Source organism: Neoarius graeffei, chromosome 18 (genome assembly GCF_027579695.1).
Source record: "Neoarius graeffei isolate fNeoGra1 chromosome 18, fNeoGra1.pri, whole genome shotgun sequence".
Lineage (NCBI taxonomy): Eukaryota > Metazoa > Chordata > Actinopteri > Siluriformes > Ariidae > Neoarius > Neoarius graeffei.
Window position 1 is genome coordinate 29658418 of NC_083586.1, and position 21337 is coordinate 29679754.

Sequence of the window (21337 nt, forward strand, 5' to 3'; positions counted from 1 at the left end):
TTCTTGTATTGTATTGCACTGTAAGTTAAAGTGGACTGCATACAAGGAAAAGGACCTGATACCCTACTGTAAAATATGGCAGTGGATCCAGTGATGCTTAGGGCTGTCTTGTGCTTGGGGATTCAGGGGTTCTAATGGAAATTGATGGCATTAAGAAGTTTGCTTAGTATGAGGGCTGACACAGAGGCAAACAACCATTCACACTCGCGGCCAATTTAGAGCCACCAATTAGCCTAACCTGGACTGTGGGGGAAACCGGAGCACCCGACACAGACACGGGGAGAACATGCAAACTCTACACAGAAAGGCCCCCGTCGGCCACTGGGCTTGAACCCAGAACGTTCTTGCTGTGAGGCAACAGTGCTAACCGCTACACCACTGTGCTCCCCTTTCCAAGACATGTGTCAGGTAATATATTATTGTAAATGTAGTGATAATTTTGAAACTTTGCATCAATAAAATGTTATAAACATTTTTAGATAAAACTGTACAATATCCCTGTATGTTCGAGCTCAACATATTACTTGTTGCATGTGTTATTCTTTTTATATATAAATTGCCTCTCTCTTTTGGATCAAGGGTGCCATTACTTTAGGAAGACAATGTAGGTTGCTAACATATTTGACCTAGATTCTCTACATTTTCATTTCATTGTACTATTTGGGGGTTATTTGTCGTAGTTTGTGCACGTGCAGGTGACAAATATAGAGTTTCAAGTGTGACCATACGTTTCTTAACCAGTCCTAAGTTTTGTTATAGTCGATTTGGTTGGAACAGCAAGAAGACTGAAGAAACTCTTCAGCCCGTCCTAAAACAGCTCAGCACTCAACAGGTAAAGACTTTCTACTGTATCGACTGTATTTATCTCAGCCTGTATAAAACTTTCAATGCTGCTGTTTTTTCACACCACTTCTAACCACCAACAGCAATGAAACTCACCAGGATCAGAATCCACCACTAGACTGTATGGTCATGTGGTTATAGTAGATGCACCAACATGTGTCTGGCCCCATGTCCTTGTTCTGGTGGTGAACAGTTTGTTGATGGGGGGTGTGAGCAGACATCCTGTTACCTTCTCATCAGTGCAGAGTACCCATTATAATCGTTTCTTGGGCTGTGGAGGAAGAAGAAGCCTTTATTTGTCGCATGTGCATTACAGCACAGTGAAATTCTTTTCTTTGCACATCCCAGCTGGGAAGCTTAGGAAGCTGGGGTCAGAGTGCAGGGTCAGCCATGTTATGGAGTCCCTGAAGCAGAAAGAGTTAAGGGCCTTGCTCAAGGTGGTGCAGGGGCTTGAACCCCTGACCTTCTGATCAGTAACACTTTGAGCCACCATTACTCAAGGAAACCATGCAGTGATTGAGGAACGTGAGGATGTTCTCAATGATGTCTGAGATGCACTGAGTTTCCTCAACTGTCTCAGTAAGACCATCTTCTGTTGTCTTGACTGGGTAAAAGACTATTCTACCATCTCCTATGGTATCTTCTCACACAGTGAGTGCTTTATTATTTGTAGTCTAGCACTAGAGGATGCTAAGGAATTCTGAGGTGTCTGCTGGTCTCCAGTTGGTTCTCCCCTCAGCAGGATTCCTAGTCTTGTCAGCTTCACTCACTGCAAACTGATATGCGTTTCTGCTCATTGGTACACCCACCTCTCGTTCTTTGTCCTCTGAGCATCCACATACCCTCATCCCCCACATATTGCCAAATAGCAAGCTTCTGCAAAGATGCCACTAGTGTGGTTGAGTGTGCTTTCCCTGAGCCTGCTAGGTTAGATGGATGCCACCAAGTGTTGCTAGCATGGTCTAGTTGATTCCCTCACTACACTTATGGTACAGTTCACTACTGGGCCTGATGCATTAACCTGATTGCTAGTACAGTGGCACAGAGGCAAGAGTTGGTTTGCCTCCATTTCACTCGTGTCCAAAGGCAATGACTGACCAGCAACCTAAGTCACTTTCTCTGCACATGGACCTGGTGGCACACCTTGCACAGCCTTCTTCAGGTTGCCAGTGATCCAGGAGATACGGTAAACCACCATCAGCCTCAGTAGTGTCTAAAAATGAGTCTAGCCCTCTGTCAGCTCTTGGGCACCACTGACAGTCTGTGGCCTCCATAACAAGCCTTAAAATGGCAGGCAGAGTGAGCTTACTTCCTCATGGCGGCCTCAGCCGAGTTGCACACCTGGAGCCCCAATCCTGTTGATCAGCCATGCAGTTGGCTAGCCCAGCCTTACTGGCTGTACCCATGTCCTTTTTCAGGGTGTCGATGAAGGTTGCGGGGCAATGGCCTCGACTTCTGCAACCGTGAAGAGGCTCCCACAGCACAAGCTCACCAGCAGGCAGATTCTTGTGCCTGAAGTGATGGCCCGCAAGCCCAAGTCTCCACCAGGCCACCTTGTCAGAAATTCTGGGGAGGGTACCATATAAATCTTCATTAGGTACATAGCTATGCCAGCTGATGTTCAGGGCTACATGTAACATTCGAGTCTAGGAGCCATCGAGAGATCTTTCTAAGGTAGAGGTAAGGGACCAATATTCTCATCCATACAAGAGGACAGACTCAACAGTGGCCACAAGGAACCTGTGCTTCAGCTCGTGAGAGACACTTGATTTCCAGATCTTATTTCCAGATATCATTCAGTGCCTGCCAAGCTAGTGCCTTGCGGACTTTGATATCCTGCACAGTTGAATTAACCCACAAGCCTAGATACTCGAAATCATCTACTTCATCAAGCACCATCCCATTGCTTGTGGAGAGAGGTGCTGATGTAACATTGCAAGACATCACCTTTAAAGGGCTTTAAAGGTGGTTTTGGGCTGATAGTTAAAGCCTGGGCTCAGTGGTGCTCTACATTACTGCTGGTCTCAACAGATGAAGCCCTATGCTCACATGTGCGCTACCTGAACACTAAACTCAGAGTCGTGGATAATGTGCTGCTAAGAGCTTACAATATTGCACCATGAATGGCATACATCAGAAATGTCTTAGCCATTATACTGCTAGCTTTGGAGCAAACAGTCCAATCAGCAGCTGTTGATTCCTCTGCAAGGTTGTTGATCAACACCTTAGTCCTGGCAGTGGGACAAGCCTATGTCAGGAAACGGGTTGCTCTCTGCCAACCTGGTTTATACACAGTGTCAAGTGTGGTTACCATAGTTTGCCTTGCTGGATGTGTGTAAATCAACCCTGCTATATCTGTCCTGCTAGCCAGTGATGCTCTTTTGACCTGCTGCCAAAGAGCCTGAAAAGGAGAGTGCTGGTTTGAGAATCCCAAAGTAGTAATGGTTCCGCATTCAAATTGCCTTCAAAAGACCTTGGTCGAGCCCTATATGGCCACCCAGTGTGAGATCAGAACTCATCAACCAGCTAGAATTGAGGGTGGTCCATCTGGCCATCCGTTCTTCTTATTATCCCCCGCCACAAAGTGCTCAGGGGGATATAGGAATGGAGTCCTTCCGTTTGTCCGTTTCAATCTGGACAAGTTTTCTCAGAAACTACATAAACTACATCAATGAAACTTTGCGTGCTCATATTACTATTCATGATCTAAGTTGAGTTTGAAAATCATTTATGTTTAATGATTATTTTCCGTGTTATGGCCCTTGATTTTCGTTATTGGACTTTGTACAAGTGGACTCAATCTGGACAAGTTTTCTCAGAAACTACGTAAGCTACATCAATGAAACTTTGCATGCTCATACTACTGAAAAAAGCTGGGTCACGTTTTATGAAGGTGTCATAGCACTTAGGACATCCATCCATCCATTATTTGTAACCGCTTATCCTGTGCAGGGTCGCGGGCAAGCTGGAGCCTATCCCAGCTGACTATGGGCGAGAGGCAGGGTACACCCTGGACAAGTCACCAGATCATCGCAGGGCTCACACACAGAGACAAACAACCATTCACACCTACAGTCAATTTAGAGCCACCAATTAGCCTAACCTGCATGTCTTTGGACTGTGGAGGAAACCAGAGTGCCCAGAGGAAACCCACACAGACACGGGGAGAACATGCAAACTCCACACAGAAAGGCCCCCATCGGCCACTAGGCTCGAACCTAGAACCTTCTTGCTGTGAGGCGACAGTGATAACCACTACAGCATTGTGCCACCCCACTTAGGACATCATAAGTCAATATTAAAGCAATGGGCTTATAAGGTTGTAGGTGTTAAGAGGTCTTCATAAAATGCTCATGGCAGGGGATAGTGATGACCATGTCTTCTTGTTGTTTATGAGAGTGTCACATGCTAATCATACTCGTCAGACACTTCAGTCATTAAGGTCAGACACACTCTTCACCTTGCACAAAACCTCAGGTAGGCCAATCCACCAAGAGCAACTCGCCTTCTGAGACTGTACATTGATGCAACAGATTTATTGTTGAGAATTGATGACCTAGATCTGGGGCAAGTTGGACAGGGAGACTTTTTCACTGATGCCAAGTCAATTCATTGCCAAATATGTTTCTCAATAATGGAGCTGGACAGCCTGCTGTGACAGGGTGTACTAGTCCACTACTGGCCATACCATCTACTGTACAACTTTCCACCTATACTACTGATTCTTTTCACATTACACAATATTCAGCAAATAGATGCTCCAATATGGCCGACAGGGCCTTACTTGATACCACAAGTTTTGCTAGTGGTCAGAATACCATGGTAACTTTCTCCCTGAGCAATTTTCTATTCCAAATGGACTGGAAGATTTGGCACCTCCTTGACCTGCACCTGTGGGTTTGTCATCTCACTGTTGTAGTGTTTGGTATTAAAGAGAGTTTAACCATTATCAGAATATGGTAGAGAAAAGGTTGAACTTCAGCTAACTCCAAATACAGTTTACAAATACAGGTCATTTTATGAATGACATTATAACATGCTTTTACATCCTCAGACCCAGCTGCGCATCGATTCCTTCTTCCGTCTGGAGCAGCAGGAGAGGCAGGCTATCCGCAGCCAGCGCTTACGTCGAGCCGTCACCTGCCTCAAGAGGAAGGAGCGTGATGGAGCAGATAATGAACCGGAGAGCAGTGAAGATGAAATAGTCTCACCAGTCAAGAAAGGGAAGAACTCCAAAGAGAAAGGAACTGATGTTATGCCTGCAGGGATGTTTGGAGGAGGTTTTCTTGGGTTGGACATGAGTACTAATAGTCCAGAAGAGAAACTGATTATGGGTGAAATTGAGAAAAAGCCAAAAACAGTAAAAAGTGAGCTGTTGAAAATCCAATCCAGCAGCAGCAGCAGTTCAGAAGATGAACTTGAACATAAGAATAGAGTGACTATGGTTACTGCACAGTCTGTATTTGAGGGGAAAACAAGAGGTAGGGGGAGAAGAGGAAGAGGAAAGACCAAGAAAAACTTCTAATGGCAAATTACTTCAATATTATTTTTGTAAGGCAGACAATGCCTGAAGCCTATGATGTGAATGAAATCAGATTAAATTATGGCAGAAAACTGAGGTAATGTTTGTGTACGATGTTTCCACAATTTGATCATGTATATTCTCTCATGTTTTTAAATAAAAAAAAAAAGCAGTTGACAGACAAATTTCCCCAAGCCAGTGATGCAAGAAAATGGAATGCCCCAGTGGCACAGTTTTTTGTTCAGTAAATATTACCTGTTGCTTCTTAAAATGTCTTTTTTTTTATAATTATGTAGTCCACAGAGTCCTAACCCTGGTCCTGGAGTACCTACTGTCCTGCACATTTAGGAATTTTAAGCCTTTATTTGTCACATATACATTAGAGCACAGTGAAATTCTTTCTCTGCATTTAACCCATCTGGGGATGTGAACACACACGCACCCAGGACAATGGGCAGCTGCATTACAGCGCCTGGGGAGTAGTTGGAGGGTTAGGTGCCTTGCTTAAAGTGCATATTCTGGATCAATTTCGTTTTTTTTTTTTTTTTTATATGACAGTATGTCCCCTTACACACTCATCCAGAAGGGTAATTTTGCACAAGGCCATCTGTCTACAGCAGAAAAAAATATAACAAAATGCGTCTGGAAAAATCCCAAGGGAGTCTGGAGCCAGATTCGTGACGTTATCTGTGGAAGCACCAGCAGGCTGCGCGAGCTTTGCACGGTTTCAGTGCACAGCCTGTGTAGACCAAGCGCTCCCATTTCTCTCTCATTGTCCGGTCTTTTGGGAAACGATGAGTACTAATCCCATCAAGATTGGTGTTGCTACACCCTCCTACGATACATCTGTTAACCATTTTAATAATTACGCGATAACGTTGAAGAAATTTGCAGAAAACCACCAGGTCGTTTTCTCATAAACAAACCAGCGCTGACGTAGGATTCAGAAGGAGGTGTCCCGCAGATGACGTCACAAAAATCAATGTTTGCCGGGAAATCCAAATGGCAAGTTTTTTCAGAGGCGGACCAATTCGCCTCAAATGCCTTGATTTCAACTGAATTTTTCTGGTATTGCGCAAAGTAAAAAAAAAATTGCACAAAATGCAAAATGTGACAAATATTTGACCAAAGTTTAATATAAAATAGGAGAATTACATTGATCTTGCGCCTGAATTTACCCATGATATGCACTTTAAGGGCACTTCAGCTATGGATGTAAAGGGAGGGGAAAGTGCTGTTCATTCACTCCTCCCATTCACACTTTTTTTTTTCCCCCCCTGCTGGTCCAGGGAATCAAACCTTTTGGTCCCAAAGCCGCTTCTCTAACCTTTAGGCCTCGGCTTCCCGAGTGTCTTCACTGATTTCAACATACGTGATTCAACTAATGAGTTAATTAACAGCCTTTCCTGAGTTAATGTGTGTTAGAACAAGAAACACATTGAAACGTGTAAGACAGGGAGTACGCCAGGACAGGGCTGGGAATCTGCGCTGTAGTCCAAAATTTGTATATTTAAAATTGTCAATAAATTGACAGTTTTGCAGCACCTGGAATTTCATCCTTTAAAGTCTCACTGTTTCAGTCTCCTGACTCATCAGTGACTGCCTGAGTTTGAGTCTTAATGGCCCTAATGTCTCTCTTCTCTCTGCAAAAGAGCCACCTTTTACTTACACTTGTATTCCGTATCATGTTTGTTGTGTTACTTCTTGGTTTTGTTTATTGTTAATGAACTTACATATACTTTTTTTTTTTGCCTTTATTGGTAAGCATTTCTCGTGTACTTGAACCATTAAAGTGCCATTCCACCATTGGATGTATTCTTTGGCATAAAATACAATATATTTTGACAACATATATAAATGGTATCACTAGATAGAGAAATCTTTTAGCTTCAAAATGATATATCAAACATAATTTTTTGACAACGACAAGTATATTAATTTTGCGACCAAAGTCACCTACCCTTTTAATTTCCGCGCGTGATGTCATCGGCAGGTCCCCCTTCTTGTGTACCGTGTGACGTGGCACATATTATCAGCAATGGCGGATAGAACGTGATAAAAATAATACCAATAAATCTAGCTAACTGAAAGAGTAACTCAAAATTTTTCGCAATTTTTTTGGCCCCCATATATGAGGAGAAATGACTCTCTCACTTTGGGGGTTTCCTGGTCTAAAAATAGACCGACACGTGGTACACAAGAAGGGGAACCTGCCGATGACATCACGTTTCACTACCGCGCGGAAATGAAAAGGGTAGGTGACTTTGGTCGCAAAATTAATATACTTGTCGTTGTCAAAAAATTATGTTTGCTATATCATTTTGAAGCTAAAAGATTTCTCTGTCTAGTCATGTTGTCATAAAATATATTGTATTTTATGCCAAAGAATACATCCAATGGTGGAATGGCACTTTAAGAGACTTCAAAACCCGGTAAGTCAGAAGAGCTACTGTAGCACAAACTGCTGAAAAACTTAACGTTGACACCTTTCTGTTTTCACCAACATTAACTTTTTCAGCAGTTTGTGCTACAGTAGCTCTTCTGTGGGATTGGACCATATGGGCAAGCCTTCGTGCCCCATGTGAATCAGTGAGCCGTTGACACCCAGTTTACCGGTTGTCCTTCCTTGGACCACTTTTGGTCAGTACTAACTGCTGCACATCAGGAACACCCCACAAGACGTGCCATGTCGGAGATGCTCAGACCCAGTCATCTCGCCATCACAATGTGGCCCTTGTCAACAGTCGCTCAGATCCTTATGCTTGCCCATTTTTCATGCTTCCAACACATCAACTTCAAGAACTGACTGTTCTCTTGCTGCCTAATATATCCCACCGCTTAACAGGTGCCACTGTAATGAGATAATCAATATTATTCACTTGTTATTCACGTCACCTGTCATTGTTTTTTTAAATATATATATATATATATAATGTATATATCCACATTCACTGGATATGAGCAATTGCACACTGATTGGGTGCTCTACTACTAGGCTATCAGAAGAAGAAGAAGCCGCCGTTATATGTCTCATGCACACTCAAGCACAGTGAAATTCATTCTCTGCATTCAACCCATCTGAAGCAATGAGCACACACACATACCCAGAGCAGTGGGCAGCTATGGGGTTAGGTGCCTTGCTCAAGGGCACTTCAGCTAGAGCTGTGCAATATATCGTATTTTTATCACGATATCGATATTGGTGTCAAACGATATCAAAATTCATAATATCGATATGAAACGATTTTTTGTCATTTGTCGAAATGGACGTGCACAATATTTCTACAATGGCAATAAAACAACAATAACATTGACGTGACAGTAAGGTAAAACGAACCCTTCTGTCCCCTAAGGCACACCGTAGCCTTGCATACGTCATCCATTCTACTCCCGCGATATCTCCGCAACAGTAAAAAATCAGTTCTTCTGTTTTCATACGTGTCGGGTGATTTGATATATTGATTTCTTAATATGTTGTTTGATTTGCTTGCTAATAGTTATAATAATACAATTAACATATATTTACGTCATATTTTTGGATGTGGGACTGGGTAATGTAAAAATGGCATCTACGGAAGAAAACAAGCACAACAATATTAGCACATATTCAGCTTGCTAGCTGTGTTAGATGTGTTAAACCGTGTGGATTTAAGTGGAATAATTGCGAGTCGTCCTGTGGTCAAGGCAGCGTTTTAAGGTAAGGCAATTTGGTTATTAATGTTGCCCGCCGCGGCATGTTTACTTGGGTTCATTTGATTTTGACTTGTGCATCTGCAGCTAGCATCATGCTTTGAAGTAGGTTCTGCTAAGGACGGGTTTATTGCGCGATGTAGACGGACTCAGATGTAATTACATTGTTTTTAAAATTCCGTGCGCTTAAAACGGTGTCCCCCTGCTAATCATGTAGCCCTAATCATGTGTTGCTTTTACTTTTCCTAATGGCGAGTGAAATATCTCTGCAAATGGTATTTCAATGCTGACATGCCAAAAAGATAGCGGAGTCCACATTTGGAAGATTGTTAGAACCTGCGTCTGTCCTAGTTCAGATGCGTCGACATAAGAGCGCTCTGGAGCAGGGCTAAAACGAACCACACGAGTTAAATCAATCTGGTTTATTCAAGCACTGCTCAGTGATACATAGAAAAAGCAGGGTTTATATACATCAGAAGCTTGCGTGACAAGACAAGGTGAAACTCGCCAGATAAGGAGTCGTTTTTGTTATACATGAAAGAGCAGACCATACACCCCCTAGAACAAGAGGAACCAGGAAGGTGGTTTCAGCGAAACTAGAAGGTACAGAGAAAACAAAAGAGTCTGTTCTCGCGATTATGCACGTTTACCAGGGTGTGAAAGGGTCATAAAGCTCAGGACAGCTATGCACGAGAACACACACAATCTTACAATCCCCTCTTTTATACTTTGTTTACAGAGTATAACTACAGTTTAGACTCTAACGTATTGACAGACATAACAAGACTGATTAGTATGTTGTTTAGCAGTCCAATTGGCAAATCGCCAAAAAACGTTGTCCTCGTGGCTGGCTTGAGCGGGATTCCCTGCTCCAAGCGCTAAGACCAATACCAGAAGGAAAGTCATACTGGTCACTGACTTTGTTCTTTCTGTGTCCACAGGATGTAGATAGTTGAAGGTAGCCCAGGCTCACGTGTCTTCCAGATTCCTCAGTTCAGAAGTCTGCGGGACGCACCGACCATCCCCTCTTTGTAGATCAGCCGAAACCGGATCACTCCGGATGCTGGAAAGGGGATCCCTGAAAAGGCCGTCAGCTATTGTCACAGCAACTTTCTGAAACACAAAAACCTGTTAAGCATCAACAATATAGATTTCTATTACATTGGAGCCTTCTTTATTCGACTGGCATGAATCCACTGTGGAAAAAGGTCAGTTAGTACAGCCGTTCGAGTTACAGCGAGCACATCCGTGGGTTCACTGTAGGGTGGTTCCTCTAGAGGAGTGCCTAATTTAGCGAATTTCTTTACCAACACTTTATCCCCTACCTCAAAGGGGTGAGTGGGTGCCTCAGGAATGGGAGGCTTTTTGGAATTTAGTCTCGTCCAGTACTCATCCAACACCCGCATGAGACCCACGGCGTACTCACTGAGATGTACATCAAGATCACTCGTTCCTATAGCCTGCATACCTCTGCGCCAGGGTGTAGGAAAAGGCCGGCCCATCACGAGCTCATACGGAGACAGGTTGTCGAGGGCCACTTGAGCGGTCATTCGCATGTCAGCGAGAACTAAAGGCAAAACTTGTACCCAATTTTTAGTACCAGCTTCTTGCATGGCTTTACGCAGCTTACCCTTGATTGTTCTGTTTGCGCGCTCCACAATGCCGGAGGACTGCGGATGGTACGGGATGTGGAAACGCCAATGGATTTTTAGGTCCTTACATAGTTCTTGGGTCACCTTAGAGGTGAACGGCGTACCTTTGTCAGAGTCTATCCCTACCGGGAGACCATAACGCGGAATGATTTCTTGCGTCAATTTGTTTACCGCCGTGCGAGCGTCTTCTTTCCCACAGGGGAAAGCCTCCACCCATCGTGAAAATTTGTCGACCATGACCAAAAGATACTTAAAGGGGCCCTGTTTTGGCATGTGAGTAAAGTCAATCTGCCATTCCTGGAACGGCGTGTCAGGTATGGGAAGGTGCTGATGTACCGCGCCTGGTTTAGATGGATTATTCTGGGCGCACGTTAAACATCTGTCTAGAATGTGATGTACATCGGTGTGTATTTTGTCGATGCAAAATATTTTGGATAAATCCTCCACTACCCCTCTTCGGCCGCGGTGAGTGGGACCATGAAACTCGCGGACGAGAAAGGGAGTGCAATGTCTAGGCAAACAAAGGCGGCCCTGAGCATCGATCCGAACGCCGTCAGACGGCTGCGCGCCGCATGAGTCCCAGAAATGGTTGTCTGAGGCCGAAGCGGAGGCCTGGAGGGAGATCAAGTCAATGTCCGGAAGAACGGCACTAATCATACGGCTGGATGAGACCAGGGAGAGAGTAAGCGAAGGCGGAAAAACACCGGAGGCAGCCGCGGCTTTGGCAATGCGATCGGCGAGAGAGTTTCCCCTGATCTCAAAAGAGTCCCCAATACAATGAGCACGAGTCTTAACAATGGCTAAAGAGCGCGGGAGAAGACACGCTGTAATAAGATCAGTAACAAGCGAAGAATGAGAAATGGGCTTACCGTCTGCAGTGGTGAACCCACGCGAAGCCCAAATCCGACCAAAGTCGTGAGCAACGCCGAAAGCGTAACGTGAGTCAGTGTAGATAGTGACGTCTGTGTCCTGAGCAATAACACATGCACGGGTTAGAGCGTATAGTTCGGCAGCCTGAGCCGAGGAGAAAGGAAGAGAAAAAGCTTCAACAGTTTCATCAGGAAGGCGGCACACAGAATAACCACACACAAAAACGCCGTCAGAGGGGCGTGAACACGAGCCATCCACGAACAGTGAATCACCTGAAAGTAACGGGGTGGAACGTAAGTCGGGGCGGATACTTGTCTCGAAAAGAATGCTAGAAATGCAGTCGTGTGTTTCAGAAGGAAGAAAATCATCCTGTGAATTGAGGAGGCGCTGAAGAGCGTGTGCGAGAGAATCAAAGGAGGAGGAGGGCTTAACAGTAAGGTTTTCGGTGGCCAAAAGAATAGACTCGTATCCAGAGCGACGCTGCGCAGATAAATGCTGGGTACTGAGGTTCTTTAAAACGTGCACTACATCATGTGAGGTGTGGAGAACGAGCGGGTGAGACAAAACCAGCCGTTCAGCGTCCGTGACCATGACAGCACATGCAGCCACCGCCCTGAGGCAAGCAGGGAGACCCTGAGCCACAGAATCGAGAGTTTTAGAGAGGAACGCACAAGGCCGCATACCCCCCCCGTGCTCCTGCGCCAAAACCCCAGACGCAGTTCCCTGCTGGTTGCACACATATAAATGAAACGGCAAACGGTAATTCGGAAGTCCGAGAGCAGGAGCCGAGCATAAAGCCTGCTTCAGGGCCCTGAAGGCCGACAACATCTCGTCAGACCATACCAAGGGCTGAGTCAAAGGGTCCGAGTGCAGAATTGCAGAGCGCAGACACTTGTCATAGGTGGAACAGTCAGGAATCCACTGGCGGCAGTAATTGATAAGTCCCAGAAAAGCCATGAGGGCGTGTTTGGTGGCAGGCACCTGAGTGTCTAGGATGACCTGCACACGCTCGGGGCTGAGCCTGCGGGAGCCCTGGGAGAGATCGTGACCCAGATATCGAACAGTGGGGAGGCAGAACTGAAGCTTAGTTCGTGAGACCTTGAAACCTTCTTGCGCCAGAAGAGAGAGGAGAGCGAGTGTAGCTGTAGCGCAAATGTCCTTATCCTCCGCCGTTACCAGAAGATCATCCGCATACTGGAGCACGGAGGAGCCCGAGGGGAGGCACAAATCGGCCAAGGCGTCCCTCACTACGGCTGTAAAAACCGCAGGAGAATCAACATATCCTTGGGGTAACCTGGTCCATGTGTACTGCTTTCCCCTGTGCGTAAAAGCGAACAGGGGCTGTGTGTCGTGGCCCACAGGGACGCTGAAAAAGGCAGAACAGAGATCAATTACAGAGAAAAAAGCATGTTCACACGGAATCGAGGCCATAAGAGAGGGAACGTCTGGAACTAATGGGGCGACTGGGATAATTAACTCATTAATCTTACGCAAGTCCTGGGTGAAACGCCACGTGCCGTTGGGCTTCTGCACCGGGTTCACTGGAGTGTTATAAGGGCTAACACAGGGAACAACCACACCTTGCTCTAGGAGAGAACACAGAACATCATCAATGCCAGATAGTTTAGCGGGGGAAAGGGGGTACTGTTTCACATACACAGGCGAGGAATGTTTAATGACCGCCTCGTAAGGGGTACACTTAACAAAGCCCACCTCGTCCTTATGTTTCGCCCAAAGAGAATCTGGAAGGTCAGAAAGAGAGGGTGTGAGGTAGGTAGCGGCACAAGCAGCATTAAGAAGATTATGAGGAAGGGAAAGGGAAGTGAGAGCTTGGGCATCCGATGGAGCGTCGTCAGGTATATCCACACGCATGTGCGAACCACTGAAGGAAATAGAAAGCCCCAAAAGGCTCATGAGGTCCCGTCCTAGCAGATTGAAAGGGCATTCAGGCATGCAAACAAAAGAGTGAGAAAACGTTAGTAGAGGATCAAGGGCACAAGTAACAGAAAGGGGGGGCGTGCAACTGGAATGGAAAGGAACCCCTTCTATTCCCACAGAGCTTACAGACCGTGTAGATAAAGGACCCGCATATTCCCTCCCCACCGAAGACATCGTGGCCCCAGTGTCAAGTAAGAAAGAATACTCAGTCCCTGCTAGGCATAACACAATGGTAGGGAGATCTTCGTTAAGAGGGGAGCTGAATGAAAGATTTAACATAACAACGGTCGGGGTTTCATCGCTCTGAGGGCAGCCCTATGGGCGGGAAAAATCCCTCTGCCCAGAAGGGCTCGGGGCAGCGTGAATGACAGGCTTTTCACGTTCCCGTTCATCACGCTGTCTCGCATGGCACTCTCTTATCCAATGTCCCTCTTTTCCACAATAGTGGCACTTTCCATTTCTCCTCCCTCCCCCGCCGCGCGGCCCCATTCGGCGACCCCTCTCCTGTCGTCCCTCCGCTCGTCCGCCCGGCACGACGGATAAACATGCTTTATTCGTCTTACAGTCTAGGAGACCATCGCTCTCCAGCGTGCGTACTCGCTCCCCGGCCTGACGGAGGACCAGATTATTCCGGTCACTCCAGTGATGTTTTAATACGCTCTGTATTTCGGGGCGACAATTAGACAGAAAGGTGGACAAGAACATTGGGTTCGGGTTTGCCAAATCAAGTTCAAGACCTCCCAAATGTTGCCAAACTTCCCCAAAGCGCTTCCAGAAAGCCGACGTCAGCTCAGAACGCTCCTGTTTGCAGTTAGTGACCTGTGACAGGTCTCTATTTGCTTGTTTTAAGGCGAGCAGGTGTCGCGTCAACTGCTCGCGAAGCTACTGCAGCGCGTCCGGCGTGTCTTTCCAAAAGAAGGTAGTCACGGTGCGCCGACGCGGGCGACCGTCATCCCCTTCATACTCTTCCTTAATATTTTCAGCTTGATCATTGACGGGGGCGAGAACCTGAACGTTTTCTAACAGGGCTGTCTCATCATATGCGCCTCCTAATTTATTTTGCAGAATAAACCGGTAATCAGCTCCCGTAAGCTGACAATTACGAGAAACATTAATTAACTGATCAACAAAAAGCAAGGGCTTATCGGGTGACGGAAGAAGCGAGATGATGTCCTTAAGAGCCGACGGGGACGGGGGAGTTATATCAATACCACTGCGCTTTGCAACCCATACACAAGCAGCGTTTTGTGGCGGATAAGGACGCGAGCCGGCGTCTGGACCCACACCATCGGGATTATCCCAATCGTCATCATCAGTGTCATCATCGGTATCGTCACTACTTTCTTCGTCTTTGCCGTTCTTGGCTGATGCAGGTGCACCTTTTATCCCTCCGGGACGCTGCCCTCTGTCAACCGTGGGGGGGGGGGCACGCAGACACAGCAGCCAGGGACGGATAAATTTTAGGAATCGTTTTTACAGATGACGACGATTTACCAGTAGCTTTTCCGGTCTTACTATAAGGTGGAGGTTTACTGTCTAACGAGGCTGGAGGAGCAGAATGAGATTTGGATTTTCCTAGCGCCGCCTCCTCCGTTTCCTTGGTGACGGGTGCAGCCCGAGGCTTCGGGATGGATTTCAGGACTGAACGGGGAGTATAAGCCTGTTTAAAATTATCCCAAATCTTCTTCATATCATACCATTTGGCATATCCATCCCGCATATACGGGCGATCCCAGCCGGGGTCCCCTAATCCCTCATAAATCATGCGATAGGCTGATGCAAGATAACCAGGATCGAAAGTACCTCGGCGAGGATATGAAGGAATTTGAGGGTTGGCCTCGGTCCAACCTGCCAAATTATCGAGCCAAGGAGAAACATAATAAGCGAAACCGCACCTAGTCATCCACTCGGCCGGGGTTTCCCCTGGCGCAGGCTTAGGGAACGAGTTTCCCATCGTACAATGACAACAGACGGATCTGAAGAGGAACAGACGGAAATGTGTCGTAAATTTGTATAGCGCGCTCTTCCTGGACTCGAACCAGGGAAAACAAAGTCGAAACTACTGCCAACCAGGTAGTCAATCAAACATGTCTTACCTGATTGAGAGTATCACGTCGGGGTCACCAAATTGTTAGAACCTGCGTCTGTCCTAGTTCAGATGCGTCGACATAAGAGCGCTCTGGAGCAGGGCTAAAACGAACCACACGAGTTAAATCAATCTGGTTTATTCAAGCACTGCTCAGTGATACATAGAAAAAGCAGGGTTTATATACATCAGAAGCTTGCGTGACAAGACAAGGTGAAACTCGCCAGATAAGGAGTCGTTTTTGTTATACATGAAAGAGCAGACCATACACCCCCTAGAACAAGAGGAACCAGGAAGGTGGTTTCAGCGAAACTAGAAGGTACAGAGAAAACAAAAGAGTCTGTTCTCGCGATTATGCACGTTTACCAGGGTGTGAAAGGGTCATAAAGCTCAGGACAGCTATGCACGAGAACACACACAATCTTACAAAGATGAAGGAAGAGAAGCCTATTTTCATGTATGTTAATTCTTAAGGACTTGTCTCTATATTGTGCGTGTTTAATGTTGGTGTCTTAACAACACACAAGCTTACGTTGTAGTGTGTGTGTGTGTGTGTGTGTGTGTGTGTGTGTGAGAGAGAGATTTTATCCTTGGCTGGCTACGAGCCAGTGTGGACGTTACGCAGTAATCACTGGTAATACCAGCGCTGGCTCCATCCTCTGTGATCGGAAATGTTGAGTGAGGAGAACGTGAGCCTTGTGCAGGCGATAGGACCTATGCAAAGTACGCGCTTGCACAGTAAATAGTTTAAGTAAAAGGCGTTTCAGGGTACAACGGGAAGGGTTGACAGGTAGCCTATGAGGCCTGTACTATAAAAATGTGGCCCGGTGCCTCGGGTGTTGATGATCAGGGCTTTAAAAAAAGGTGTATAAATATTGTTTTAAAAATCGCGATATCGATATTTACTGAAAAAATCGTGATATTGATTTTTTTCCAATATCGAGCAGCCCTAACTTCAGCCCATGTTAGCCTAACCTGCATGTCTTTGGACTGTGGGGGAAACCGGAGTGCCCAGAGGAAACCCACACAGACACGGGGAGACTCATGCAAACTCCATACAGAAAGGCCCCCATCGGCCACGGGGCTCGAACCCAGGACATTCTTGCTGTGAGGCAACAGTGCTAACCACTACACCACCATACCGCCCATAGGCTATCAGCTCATATACCGTGAGTAGAGAAAAACAAAATGGCGGCGCGTGTTGCTGAACCAACCGAAGCCAAAATAAAAACTCAAACAAAACCTCAAAAAATACAAAAAAAAGGCAACAAAATATGGAATAAAAGTATGTAATGGTAAGAACGTATCTTCTTATTTTTCAAGAATGATCATATTTTTCTCAAATTGTTAGTCATTTTGCCGGTTTGTTTACATTCTAAGCGGAAATGATTCTGTCGGACGTTTTGTATAAAGCTTTTATTTATCGAATTTTTTCAAAAAATAAAAATGCTCCGTTTCTCAAAATCCAGTGAATGTGGATAGAATAAAACAGTTATAGGAGCACATGCCAACTGACTGCAGTACCAGTCAAAAGTTTGTACACACTTCCTCATTCATAGTAATGAGTGTGTCCAAATATTTGACTACTGGTACTGTAAATATCAATAAGAAGACTTTCTAACACTAGCATGGATATCATTCCAGAAGACAACTTCTATCATGACTAGATGAAGTCATGTTAATAAAACAGCCCACCGTTCTCCTTCTTGCCTGCAGAGGTCTATTAAAAACCAGCAGAAGACAAAACCATATTTGGTCATAAAATCCCACCCACTATTATTTCCTGTATGTCATCCAGAGAGCTATTGTTTTCTTCATGCCAACTTGGATCTGATTTCTTACTTTCTATCTCTGGAAATCGATCAAAATCATAGCTTCGTACTTAGTTTCATGTGGCAAGTGTGTGTATGTGAGAAGCATGCTATGCATAGCGGTATTCTTGTTCCTCTGGTTATATTTCTGTCCTGTGGTATTTGGTGGGTCTTCTTCCACTGGCTGACCTACTTCTCTGAAACTCTGCCCTGTTTGTTTTAGTTTGTCACTCAAGTCTGGACAGAGAGTGGACACACATTTTGAATCCGGCTTACCTCGGTTTACTCAACACACCCAGAACCTTCACACAGCCATGGAGCAAGAGCCTGCAGAGGACACTGAGACTCAGGGTGGGTGGATCATGGATCAGTTATTTCTTTCTGTTCATACGGTGCAAACTCACGATCCAAACTGCGTAGCGTTTAATGTCCTACACAATTGTGTCAACAGAGACGGGTTAACTTGATCCTTAATCTCTCCCGAGGTTTTCTCGATACATATTGCCTGTGAATCAAAGTTTAATAAAAGTCAGTGTGTGTTATAACGTTACTGTATGGAAATATCACCAGTGAGAAACTTCTTTCTCAAAATGTAAGTTGACGATAACATGATTTTAAAAAAAAAGGCTATTTCGGTTGTATACCTGGATTAATGGTCTAGCCTATGATCTGCATGGGATAAAAACACCTGTTTGAACTCCAGAACAGCAACCTTCATGTGAGACACATTTCCACAGGTTATAAAATACTGCAGCTGTTTACGAAGCGTAGTCTAATAATAGAGGATAATAGCTTTTTTCTTTTTTTGGGGGGTGGGGGGTAGCTGAATGTTGGGGTACATTACTCTAAACTTGTGGTGGAGCCATCTTAATTACATTTTCATTTAGATTGTCCCAATACCTTTTTCCATTTTATCCCAAGTTTGTCTATGAAGGTTCTCAGTCATCCAGGTCATCATAAACCATAGGTGCTAAAGAAGGCAACTGGACCCTAACACCTACAGGATGATGGAGAGGGTCAATAACTCTCCTTAGGGTTGCTTTTGGCCCACTAGAGGATAAATACCTGGAACTCCTCACTAGTCGGACAGAACTGAAGAAGCCTTTCGGATGAGAGGTGGAACGTCTTCAAGGATTTCAAGCAAGTCCAGTTGCCTTCTTTAGCACCTCCAGTTTACCCCAAGTTATTAATCCAGTCAATCGTGTTTTTGTACACTGTAACTTTTTAATCAACTGCATAAAGTCCAAATCTATCTGGATTTTCATGCACACCAGGTTCAATCAGTTTTAGACATTGACTAGTTAAAGGTCCACTATGTAAGATTTATGGGGATCTATAATGAAATATAATATTCATAAATATGTTTTCTTTCGGGGCAGCACGGTGGTGTAGTGGTTAGCGCTGTCGCCTCACAGCAAGAAGGTCCTGGGTTCGAGCCCCGGGGCCGGCGAGGGCCTTTCTGTGCGGAGTTTGCATGTTCTCCCCGTGTCCGCGTGGGTCTCCTCCGGGTGCTCCGGTTTCCCCCATAGTCCAAAGACATGCAGGTTAGGTTAACTGGTGACTCTAAATTGACCGTAGGTGTGAATGTGAGTGTGAATGGTTGTCTATGTGTCAGCCCTGTGATGACCTGGCGACTTGTCCAGGGTATACCCCGCCTTTCGCCCGTAGTCAGCTGGGATAGGCTCCAGCTTGCCTGCGACCCTGTAGAAGGATAAAGCGGCTAGAGATGATGAGATGAGATGTTTTCTTTCGTGTATAATTACCTGTAATTACAAATCATTGTGGTTTTGTAAGCTTAGAATGAAGCCTTTGGAACTACATCAGGCGTGGGTTCACTTCCACAGAACCGCCATGTTGCGCTGCTACAGTAACCCAGAATGGACAAACGTCTACAGAGCGCCTTCCTGGTTTCACATTTTTATAAGTGGCAGCGTGAATCCAGAAGGAAGAGGAATCAAACAGCAGTGGAATTGTGTTTGCTGGTGCTGACTACGAAGATTAAGAAACCAAATTTTGAAAAATGAAGGATCATACTTATTATTTAGCACAAGAAAAAGAAAGGAAGCTTGAATGTAAGCATTGGAAGTACGCTACGACACCTGAGGGCCACCGTGTTTTGGAAAGGAAGGGGCATTGAGTTGGTTGAATCCTCCATAGTAGACCTTCAAAGTTTCTGGAATGAAAAAATAACCTGAGTATATAAAATTCAAACGTGAAATGGTAATTTAATTGGATTCAATTCAATTTCATACAAATGGGGGGGAATGAACTTTCAGCGAACTATAATTCTAACTAGAGCAGCGGCTACAATTATCGACACCTTAACGATGTTTTGGCCGTTGCAAAAGTAGAAAAGACTTTCAGTACGTAAACTGTGCATGAATAATTACTCAAACTTCCACTGGAAAAAAAAAAAGAGTTGATTCCCGATTACTTAATGCATCAGATCATGTGAAACCGTTCCACAATTATCAACACCGTTCCATAATTATCGACATCAAGATGATTATTTTAAAAAAAAATAATCGGTATGTGATATTAAGTTAACAAAACATAGTTTTTATTTAAAATTTGTTTTACATAGACTTATATTTAGTACAAAAGATCTTTTATTAGGATGTCGGTGCTGACGTAAATGAGGAAGTAATTCTAATGCTTGTAAACAAATGAACTGATAATGTTTAACCTGCATCGAAGTCTTTTTTGTTCCACTTTCTACCCGCTTTCTAAGTATTTTCATAGATCACATTTTGTTAATCATTCGTTGTTGTTTGTATTAATTTCTAGTTTTGTAGTTTTACCAATAAATGTCAACAGGGAATCGACATTGTAACCACATGGAAATCCAGGTCAAAGGTCACATGTCATTCCTCGAACCAAAATCTAAAATGTCTACCGATATTGTAATATGTGGTAGATATTTACAACAAACTGCAAAAAATATATATATATTTTCTGAATGGAATAGAAAATCTGAATATTTCAAGCATGTAATTTTTTTATATGCTCGGAATTTAATTCTGGTCTAATTCTATTTATTGCAATAGGATTCCAAATACTCTATAAACATTCTATTCTGTTATGGATCAGAAAAAAATTTATTATAAATCACAGCACTTTTTTTTTTAAAGTACTTCATCTACTTCAACAATGTTACACAAAGATCGAGCCATAACAGTTGTAAATGTCAATTCCACAGGGTGTCGATAATGGTGGACACCGGTGAAAGTGATCACGATTATCGACACCTCACGTGACTTCTCAAACGTGCGTTTAGATACAAAATGGTGACTGTCAAATGAAAGCGTGAGAAACAGTAGGTTTCGACAAGATCATGAAATATCGGTGAATTTGATCAGTAAAAACATGTCCACGATCTTTCCACCATGCTTACCTGCGTTGATGACGTCCGGGTTTTCCGAAAAATTGCTGATCGTGCTAAAAATAATCCTTCTCAGGTAACGAGCTGTGTCATCAGACGACAAGATCAAAGGGCGAGGCAGGTCTTCCAGTTGATTAATTAACCAATAATAACTGTTATAACTGAGACTCACCTTTGTAAAATTGTTTTTATTGGTAAATCTGAAAAGGTGTTGATAATTATGGACTGTCGATAATTGTAGCCGCCGCTCTAGCTAACTTTTATTGCTAATGAATATTTTTGAATCACTGCCCCATTATCAATTTTCCACACTTATGGTATGTTATGTGGTAAAATAGCCATTATTTGATTAGTTAATGATCAGGCACTGTGAGCTGGCCAAGTGGTTAGCCTTAGGCCCTGTCCACACGGCAACGGATTCAGGTGAATCTGATAAAATTGTTTATCGTTTCGGCCTGGCGTCCACACGGCACCGGCGTTTTGGTTGCCCCACAACGATATTTTTTGAGAACGGGTTCCAGAATGGAAAAATCTGGCAACAGC

At 44.5% G+C, this 21337-nt stretch overlaps 3 protein-coding genes across 3 annotated transcripts in view; 2 read left to right on the forward strand and 1 right to left on the reverse strand.

Annotated features, from left to right (window-relative positions):
* Nucleotides 1-6909, forward strand: part of ercc5 (excision repair cross-complementation group 5) — a 55220-nt gene extending 48311 nt beyond the window's left edge. Inside the window, exons 14-15 of the mRNA XM_060898651.1 lie at nucleotides 747-832; nucleotides 4898-6909. Coding sequence (XP_060754634.1) covers nucleotides 747-832; nucleotides 4898-5368 — 557 coding nt within the window. The 3' untranslated portion in view covers nucleotides 5369-6909. The remainder of the gene's footprint in view (nucleotides 1-746; nucleotides 833-4897) is intronic.
* A 2553-nt stretch (nucleotides 6910-9462) lies between these two features.
* On the reverse strand, nucleotides 9463-12850 carry LOC132866079 (protein NYNRIN-like). Its single transcript, XM_060898652.1, has 2 exons — nucleotides 11577-12850; nucleotides 9463-10168 (listed from the first exon to the last, which is right to left on the reverse strand). The coding sequence occupies exons 1-2, from the start codon at nucleotides 12532-12534 to the stop codon at nucleotides 10146-10148; spliced, it is 981 nt and encodes a 326-aa protein (XP_060754635.1). The 5' UTR covers nucleotides 12535-12850; the 3' UTR covers nucleotides 9463-10145.
* A 4636-nt stretch (nucleotides 12851-17486) lies between these two features.
* mettl21e (methyltransferase like 21e) overlaps nucleotides 17487-21337 on the forward strand; it is a 29619-nt gene continuing 25768 nt past the window's right edge. Inside the window, exons 1-2 of the mRNA XM_060899479.1 lie at nucleotides 17487-17534; nucleotides 17636-17763. Coding sequence (XP_060755462.1) covers nucleotides 17727-17763 — 37 coding nt within the window. The 5' untranslated portion in view covers nucleotides 17487-17534; nucleotides 17636-17726. The remainder of the gene's footprint in view (nucleotides 17535-17635; nucleotides 17764-21337) is intronic.